At 41.9% G+C, this 10,110-nt stretch overlaps 1 protein-coding gene across 1 annotated transcript; it reads left to right on the top strand.

The window, feature by feature from the left end:
* Positions 1-1,754: 1,754 nt before the first annotated feature.
* Positions 1,755-8,981, top strand: LOC306964869 (pancreatic secretory granule membrane major glycoprotein GP2-like; the record flags this gene model as incomplete). Its single annotated transcript, XM_079559036.1, has 3 exons — positions 1,755-1,952; positions 4,546-4,699; positions 8,895-8,981. Exons 1-3 carry the CDS (start codon positions 1,756-1,758, stop codon positions 8,979-8,981), a joined length of 438 nt encoding a protein of 145 aa, XP_079415162.1. The 5' UTR covers position 1,755.
* Positions 8,982-10,110: the final 1,129 nt, after the last annotated feature.

Here is a 10,110-nt window from a genome sequence, read left to right as displayed (position 1 = left end):
GCTTCAGCAACTCGCACACTCAAAAATATGTTCAGGAAGTATTGGTACGAAAAATAATAAGAGTACACTGTTTGGAATTTCTCACATTTCGCACAACAAAGTTGAATATTTTGGGAGGAACACACGTCATGTGTGGAGGAAGGATGGAACAGCACATCAACATCAAAACCCTCTCCTCACTGTGGAGTCTGGAGCAGGAGCATCATGGTGTGGGGCTGTTTTGTTGCCTCAGGGCCTGGACAACGTGCTATCATCAATGGAATAATGAATTCACAAGTTTATCAAGATATTTTGCAGAAACCCTGAGACATTCACAAAAGCATGTGAATAAGTAAGTGAACCCCTGTATTAAATATCTCTTGACTCTTTTGCAGCAATAACTGCTTTTCTGTCGTTGCAGATCAGACGCTCACAACGATCAGGATGAATCTTGGATCATTCCTCTTTACAAAACTGCTGCAGTTCAGTCAGATTCAGGGGGTGTACTTACTTATATCACGCTCTCATGTGAATTTTTACATGTTATGGCCAAAAAAAATATGATCAAATGTAGATGTTTAAGTGGTATTAGACACTGTTTAATCATTCTTATGATTTTGATGAAGATCAGACCACATTTAGTGACCACTTAAGGCCGAAATGTAAGGAATTTCAAACGGTGTACTTACTTTTTCTTGCCACTGTATGTGGATGTGATGTTTAAAATGATCAAATTTGGTTGTTATTGGTTCAATCATTGGTTTTCATGTTCTTTATTATTATTCCTCTTCCATCTTTTGGGTGAGTGGATCCTTGCTGTAAAGCGCTTTGAGTGCCTAATGTAGGTGGAAAAGCGCTATATAAGTTGAGACCATTTACCAATATTAATAATTTATGCAAATTAACCACTTTATGGGATTTAACCAGTTTATGCATTTTAAACCGTTTATGCAACTTAAGAGTTTATACCATTTAGGATTTATGAATTTTAGAGAGCTTATGCAATTTACATAATTTATGCAAATTAATCAATTCATGCATTTTACCACTTTATGCAGTTTATCCACCTTATTCCGGAGCCTCGCGTGGGCGCCGCCAAATTGTGCCCGCCCCTTTTCTCCTATGTGTTAACATGGGGCCGGAGAAGTCCACATAAAATCAGTCACTACACGAAAACAAAGACGTTTTTAGGCCGCGCTGAGAAACGGTGCAGTGTTGACTGCAAACATTGGACATTTTACACAAATAAATCAACTAAACATTAGATTTGAGCGGAGAATATTTTGACTCTGTTTAAATGAACGGGCTTCGCGCTCGACCGGTGTCTGGACAACGGAAGTGCCGAGACAAAGCAACAAGTGGCAAAAGTGGGCGGAGCGGAATAAGGTGAATACAGTTTATGCAACATGACATTTTATGCTTTTTACCAGTTTATGCAAATTAGATTATGCAAATCAAGCAATTTATGCAATTTGAACAGTTTATGCAATTTCTGCATTCGCTTCCCGCAATTCCGCAGTCAATCGCAATGGCGCAGCCATTGCATTTCTAGTTGTCATTGTTGTTGTAATTGTTGTTAATCAGTGTTATCTACAACACCAGCACCAAAACCAACCCCAATAGAAAAATATAGAATTATTTTAGTGTCAGACTGCTTCATAACTAAATAGATTTTTTTCTGAACCCAACTCTAGGCTTCTATACATAAAGAGATTGTTTTCTCTTTGCAGACCAATTGGTGGCATTGTACGATCAGGTAGCGCCCCACCAGCATTAATGACCCTGTTCCGGGACGAAAGCTTCTCGAGCCCTTACCCGCCCGGCAGCGTGAGCCTGCCGTTGGGCCAGCCGCTCTACATCGGAGTCTTTGTGCAGGAGAACGACCCGAATTTTGTGGCGGTTCTGGACGACTGCGACGTGACAAACTCCTCCAGCCCAAATGACCCAGTGAGGCGCCCTCTGATCCAGAACAAGTATGTGTTTAAATGAACTAGGTGGCTTGTCATTTGCACAAAAAACACAATAGTGGGTTCACAACTGGTGTCCCCAGATAATTGCAAGTTATATAATACATATACTTCAAATTAGGGGTGCCCAAAGTGTGGGGCGGGGGCCAAATAAGGCCTGCAGGCCAATTTTTAGAGGTCTTGTAGGAGATGGTATCTTTTACTACAAGTTTAATCAGTTTATATGATTAAAACTTCAAAAAGAGCATTATTTTATGAGACAGAGCTGGCTTTAAGGTTCCAAGCCAAAATAAATAAACAGTTTAAACCGGCCTTAAATGTACCCAGTTGAATGTTTGACAGCACTGGCCCTCGATGCTGTATACTCTTCACTATGTGGCCCACAATGAAACAAATTTGGACTTATATGAAAATGGCATCTTTATGTGAATTAAAATACAGACCTTCAACAGTGGCCAATATTATGATGATGTAAAGCTGGCATTAGCATACTGTTGCTAGCTGCACTATTTTGCGCGGTGATCAAAAGTGAGTGTAGAACAATCACAGTCATTAAATTCCCCAGGTTGTGAGTTTCAAAATGAGGTACATCATGCCACTATTCACTTGAATGAAGTTGGTGAAAGTTGTGTTTTTGAAACAATGAGAGCCGATCAGTTCAGTATCAGATCAATGCCAGCTGGGACTGGTGTGGTCTAGTGGGAAAATCTGAAATTGTACCTTTTGTGGTTCCAGAATATTAATATGTTAATATGAGATGTTGAGAACATATTTCATGAATATTCAATTGTTGTATCTTCAAAATTGTACCAGATCTTCTGAAATAATTTACACTTTATATAGGTCCTACTCTTCATTCACTTTCTCAGCACTTTTCAGTAAAGATAAACACCGCTAGCAGGTGGCGCTCGCCTCAGCTAAACACTCGTGAAGAATCTAGCTTCAATATAAATGTGTATTTTTTTTCCTAATAAAAGGTACCAAGTTTATTTAAAATACACACCCAATATGAGGGCCTGGGAGCAGGGCCTAACTGTGGATTGAGTGGGGACAACCGTGGGTGGAACAACCTAAACTAATATCAAAGCAAAACAAAACAAAACAGTAAATAGTGCAACACAAACCAAAAGGGAGCCACCACCAGGGGATCCACCACCACCCCCACTGGGCTTGGCCGTCAGCTCCTAGGAAAACAAGGTTTAAAATTAGTAGAAACCATAAAAGTGGTCCAAACAACCACAACTGAGCCACAGAGAGGAGGATGATAGCAGGGTGTTAATGCTGGCAGAACATACACGGCCAGGTTGGGGCCAGGTTGCGGCAGCCGCGAGAACAGGCGAAGCAGCAGTTGGCGTATAGCGAGAGCAGTGTAAACAGTTGAGTTCAACGCAGCAATAGTGTGTAGCAAGGAAGAGCCAAACAGCAGCGTGGCGCAGCGGTTAGAGCTCATGCCTCACGGCTCAAAGGTCCCGGGTTCGATTCTCTCCTGGACGGGGCCTTTCTGTGTGGAGTTTGCATGTTCTCCCCGTGTCTGGCGAGGTTAGTGGTAAAAACATGCACAATAGGTTAATCCTCCAGCCAGGTGTTTCTGGCCACCAGCCTGGCTCCACATCATGGTGATGGGTCCCTGAGCGCCAAGCCATGTTGGCAGCTCACTGCTCCTACAGGTCGCCCAGCGACATTGAGGATGGGTCAAATGCAGAGAACAAATTTCTCTACAGAGATTAATTAATAATAATCTTAATTATAAGTATAACTTAACTTAAAAGTGGAGGATAAAATATTAGTGTAACTCTAGTGCTGGAGAAATAAGCTTACCATCGGCTTAATAGCGAGAGTGATGTCATGTCAAACTACACATACAGTTCAAATTTCCTAAGAAAATCATCTTATATGACAGATAGTGCATAGCTGAAAATGCGACTTTTCGGTAAGCGATATGCCAGTGGCATTTTTATGAAATATGTTCCCAATATCTTATATTAACACAAAAACATGGTCAATGGCTGGTCTAGACTAGGGGGCAAAAGTAAAAGTATCAGCGGGATGTGTTGTTGTAGTAGATGTAGAAGTAGCTAATAGCAATTAACACTACATATTTTCTTATAGTTGAATTTGTTTTTTAAGTGACTTCAATTATTCTTCTACCGATATCTTTAAAGGCCCTATACCTGATTGTTTTTGAATAGAATATAACGTTTTGTCTTTATTCAAACCTAACTACTTTAACTTAGACCCCCTGAAAGGGATTGACTCTCTCCACGCACCCCATAATTTACAACGTTACGCCCTTGCCTCTAAGTGAAGTGTTTGTATCCATTTTATGAACTTACAGGCTAGTTTATCAGCATTTCTATGACAGAAATGACAGAAAAGTTGTAAAACGTGCATGTACACATATCACTGTAAAGAATTTGGAAATTAGAAATGTGTTAGAAAAGTTAGGAATGATTTTGGACACAACTCACAATTTGATTTACTTGTTCCCACTTTCATTCTTTGTAAACAAAATAATTATAATTCATCACAGAGCCCTGCTTCTAACAAAGGCCCTTTAACTGTATCTGGCAGACGACTGTACTGTGTGTTTCTCCCATAGGTGTCCCTTTGACCCGCAGCAGGTGTTGGTGGTTGAGAGCGGGACGTCTCTCCGTGCTCGTTTCTCCGCCCTCCTCTTCATGCCTCCGGGTCAGCTCAGTCCAGTGTACATCCACTGCCACCTCAGTCTGTGCAGCCTCGGCCCCTGTGTCCCAGTAAGTCTACATTTCTAGTTAACACACTGAGGCAAAAACATAAAAAGTCGTTTTTCGCTCCCATGTGTTGCGTGCCAAAAATATTAAAAGGTTTTTTTTTTTTTTTTTTTTTTAAACTTATGTGTGGTTTAGGCATTGACAGTATATGGGTTTAGGTAGCTCTGTGATTAACAGAAGTGAATTAAATGACAATCAAAAACTTGTGAAAAGTCACGATCTGGACATTTTATATATATTATTGCATTTCTTTTCTTTTTTAGTCCGAGGGGGCGTGGTGTTAAGAACTGAACAGCTGTAAACCCAACACTTTTCTCTCGCTCTCTGGAGCGCGTTTGACAAAGCAGAGTGGTTTCACATGGACAGATCAAAACAGTTGAGATTTTAAAATTTGTCTGAGTTTTTAAAATGGTCAAAATCGGTCCAAGGACGACTGAGAAACATCCTGTTAAAATCTTCAATCCAAGAACCAGGCTGTTTAAATGCACATGCCATAAAAAGCTATCGATAACACACAGTGTTTCAAAACGTGTTGACAATGTTGTCTTAAAAATGTACTTGTAATGAATATATTTAGGCATATGCTTCTTCCCATAATGTTAGTGCCCGTCCAGGGAGGAGAGAGGAGGAGAGAGGAGTTAATCAGAAAGGAGAGTGTTTCATAAAACATACAATATCTCAATTTCTAGAAAAAAAATCTGTGATTCTCACCTATGGCGAGCTTAGACCATAGCATGTGTCCATAGCTATAACACAGAATACGCTGTGGTGCTACAAATATCATGAAAAATGGTCTGGACTGTTGGGACTCAACAGCTAAATCCATAAAACAGCGCAGCACTCAATTTGTTAAATACAGTGCTTTCTCTAACATGACCAATCGTGTCTTTACTTACCACTGCAAGGACAAAATATTCTATCTTTGAATGGTCGAAATTCCAATAAATGGCATCCATTACAAGAGCATATCATGTGACAGACTCGTGAGCGGGTTTTTTTCACAAATTGTTGCAGTGAACTGCCTGTCACCCCGCCCTCCTCTGCAGAACCAATTCTGCAATTAGCGGAGCGTGCCCGGGCTGCATAAAAATTAACCCTTCAACTGTGTTGTCATGCACAGGGAACACAATGTCCCCTGTTGGCTAAATGGCCAACAAAGACTGCTGCCTAACTATCCATCCATCCATCCATCCATCCATCCATTTTCTTCTGCTTTATCCGGGGCCGGGTTGCGGAGGCAGCAGAGATGCCCAGACTTCCCAATTCTCGCACACCTCCTCCAACTGTTCTGGGCGACACCAGGCCAGCTTGGAGACATAGTCCCACCAGCATGTCCTGGGTCTTCCACGAGGCCTTGTCCCACTAGGACATGCCTGGAACACCTCCCGCGGGAGGCGACCAGGAGGCATCCGGAACAGATGCCCTAGCCACCTCAGCTGGCTCCTTTCGACGTGAAGGAGCAGTGACTCTACTCCGAGCTCCTCCCGGGTAACTGAGCTCCTCACTCGATCTCGAAGGGTGCGCCCAGCCACCCTGCGAAGGAAACTCATTTTGGCCTATTGTATTTGCGATCTTGTCCTTTCGGTCATTCCCCAAATCTCATGACCATAGGTGAGAGTGAGAACGTTGATCGATCGGTAAATCGAGAGCTTTGCCCCCGACTCAGCTCCCTCTTCACCAAAACAGTGACCGCATCACTGCTGACGCCGCACCGATCCGTCTATCGATCTCACGCTCCATCCGTCCCTCACTCGTGAACAAGACCCCGAGATATTCGATATTTTAGATCCAGCTCCAAGCACTGGGGGCCAGTGCAGGACTCTGCCGTCTTGTTTACTTGTTTTGTTTACTTCGTGTCAAGCCCACTGTTGGGGCTCGTGGGTCTCTGGACTGATCATTGTGCTCATATGAATCATGATCTAACTAATATATGGACTTCTATGTTTTAAACTTCAATAAAAAAAGAGAAACTTGGGAACAAATAAAACATGATATTTTAAGTATGGAACCTGCCTCTGTTGGCATGTCAGAGGGGAGAAGTCAGGAGGGCCGAGCAAGAAAGAGGGATCACCTTTTATAGGGTAAACTGAGGACATGAGCCTACTATTGAGTCACCTGAGGACATGAGCCTACTATTGAGTCACCTGAGGACATGAGCCTACTATTGAGTCACCTGAGGACGTGAGCCTACTATTGAGTTACCTGAGGACATGAGCCTACTATTGAGTTACCTGAGGACATGAGCCTACTATTGAGTTACCTGAGGACATGAGCCTACTATTGAGTCACCTGAGGACGTGAGCCTACGACTGAGTCACCTGAGGACGTGAGCCTACTATTGAGTTACCTGAGGACATGAGCCTACGACTGAGTTACCCAAGGACATGAGCCTACAACTGAGTCACCTGAGGACGTGAGCCTACTATTGAGTTACCTGAGGACATGAGCCTACTATTGAGTTACCTGAGGACATGAGCCTACTATTGAGTCACCTGAGGACATGAGCCTACTATTGAGTTACCTGAGGACATGAGCCTACGACTGAGTTACCCAAGGACATGAGCCTACAACTGAGTCACCTGAGGACGTGAGCCTACTATTGAGTTACCTGAGGACATGAGCCTACTATTGAGTTACCTGAGGACATGAGCCTACGACTGAGTTACCCAAGGACATGAGCCTACAACTGAGTCACCTGAGGACGTGAGCCTACTATTGAGTTACCTGAGGACATGAGCCTACGACTGAGTTACCCAAGGACATGAGCCTACAACTGAGTCACCTGAGGACATGAGCCTACTATTGAGTTACCTGAGGACATGAGCCTACTATTGAGTTACCTGAGGACATGAGCCTACGACTGAGTTACCCAAGGACATGAGCCTACAACTGAGTCACCTGAGGACGTGAGCCTACTATTGAGTTACCTGAGGACATGAGCCTACGACTGAGTTACCCAAGGACATGAGCCTACAACTGAGTCACCTGAGGACGTGAGCCTACGACTGAGTCACCTGAGGACATGAGCCTACTATTGAGTCACCCGAGGACATGAGCCTACGACTGAGTCTTCTAACGCGCTCTACAGAGGCAGAAGAAGCAACGAATTAGATCTACTATTCAAATGGTACAAATAGAAGCAGTTTGAACGGGCTGTACCTGAGATCGGAGACACGATCCGCATTAAGCAGGAAAAGCTTCACATGGAAGTTAATCTGATGGGCCATTTATGCTTGCGGGCCTCCAGGAAACACGCCACGTCACACCATAGAACTATTATTACGTATTATCTAATGCATTAATGTTGCCTATCACAGACGGAGCGACGGTGGCGCAGAGAGTAAAGCGGGTTGTCTTGTAATGGCAGGATCTTCATACCATAGACCAGGGGTGTCCGTATAAAAGGCATGTACAGTATAAGGCATGGAGGGCCACAGATCAGTGGTCAATGCATTCAAACGTTCAACTGCATGTATTTAAGAGAGGTTTAAACCATTCCACACACTTAGAAGCATAATGCCAGCTCAGTCCCACAATAAATGTTCATTTTTGAGGTTTTAATTGCGTGGAATTATTCAAATTGGAGTATAATGACCATCCCTGGCAATGTGTGGCAATAAAACAAGAAGGCTGTGGGCCACCCAAAATTGGTCTGAGGGCCGCATTTGGCCCTCGGGCCACACCCCTGCCATAGACGCTTTATGTTCTTCCCAGTGGGTGTGGGTCAGGATTGATCTCACAAACTCGTAGTTATGAGCGCTCTACCTAATGGAGCTGAACAAGCGTTGCCTTCACAGAAAACTGAGTAGCAGGAGCCGCAGTTAATAAAAATGACATACTTTCTTTTGTATGACAGTACACTGGTGTATGAATAAGAGAGTGAATGGCTGACTGGTTCCTTGATGAAAAGCGCTTTGAGAGCCTAAAGCAGGTAGAAAGGCTCTATATAAATGGATGTGATGGCATCGTGAACACTTGTTTTGTGATTTAAACCTCAGAAATCTCACCTGGTCTTCTCCTCGATTTGAAACTTGGTTTTAGCTGTTGCTCATGATGAAAATCTCGTGCACACCTTCTGGCTTCAGATTATCCGATTATATAGTCCTGCTCTTGCTCTTTCAGTTGATACTGAGGTCCTAAAGCGCTTTTTCAATTGCTTTTATTTTTTGAATGGTTTTGAACGTCTTTCCTTCCACAGATCTGCTCAGGAAGGGCACGCCGCTCTGTTTCTGAAGGTGTAGCGATCAAACCACTCACCGTCGGACCAATTAGCTGTGAGTGTTAGAGTTTGTTTGGTTTTTGACACAATGTCTTTGAACAAACTAATTAACAAACCTAATTGTTTTTCATCTTCTGCTTTTCAGGGGGAACAAAGTGAATTATTTGAATCGTTCATCAATGATTTTTTTATTTTTATACATATCTAAATTTGCGGATGTTGCTGTTAAAGCTTGGAGCAGCTTAAATCAATGCCTGTGATTGAATTGATTGAATTCAATATTAAATGGTCTATTTTCTTGCTGAATATTTTAATCATTTGTGTAACAGTATCATATGAAGCATCAGATCCATCTAATATCAGTCTAATTTGTATAAAAAAGTCAGTTCTTACACGTTAACATGCAAATGATTGATGTTTTGTATGCACAAATAAATCTGAAATAATTTTTAAATATTGCTGCTTAATAAGGCTGTAGAGAACAGTATTCTCTGTGTCGATCCGGTCATTATAGGAGCATATTTTGTATTGGCAACAGTAGGGCTGTGCAATTAATCGAAATTCGATTACGATTTCGATTACAACAGTACACGATTACAAAATTAGCATAAACGCAAACAATCGATTATAATTTTTTTTTTCAAATTTCTTTTTTTTTTTCTAAATTTTTTTCTTCACATTTTTTTCCTAATTTTTAATTTTTGTCACTTTTTGCTGGATTTGTGTCTTTTTTCTGCTGGATTTTTGTCTTTTTTTAATGGATTTTTGTCACTATTTTTGCAGGATTTTTGTCTTTTTTCTGATGGATTTTTGTCCTTTTTTTGATGGATTTTTGTCACTTTTTTGCTGGATTTTTGTCACATACTGTACACCTCTGCTCGTGTCCTCATATGCAGCTTAAAGGCACTAATGCTCACACAACACCTAAAGAAACACCATCCACAACTTTTACTGTGCAAATGAACATAATCATTTATTTTACAAAATCCATAAGCGGTTCATGTAAAAAAAAAAGGGGTAAACAAGCCCCTCGGAGGCAGGCGTATTGTCTTTTCAATCTTCCCATCAGGCACATACATTTCATCTTGATACAGTGGCTTCAGGAAGAAACATACCCCTCTATTCCTGTGTTATTATGTTGACGTCTGGCACTGAAAATGTTCCTAAATATCTTTACTGGAAGGGCAAATTTGAG

The sequence above is a fragment of the Gobius niger genome (genome assembly GCF_951799975.1).
Source record: "Gobius niger genome assembly, chromosome: 6".
Lineage (NCBI taxonomy): Eukaryota > Metazoa > Chordata > Actinopteri > Gobiiformes > Gobiidae > Gobius > Gobius niger.
This window is presented reverse-complemented; position numbering and strand designations above follow the sequence as displayed.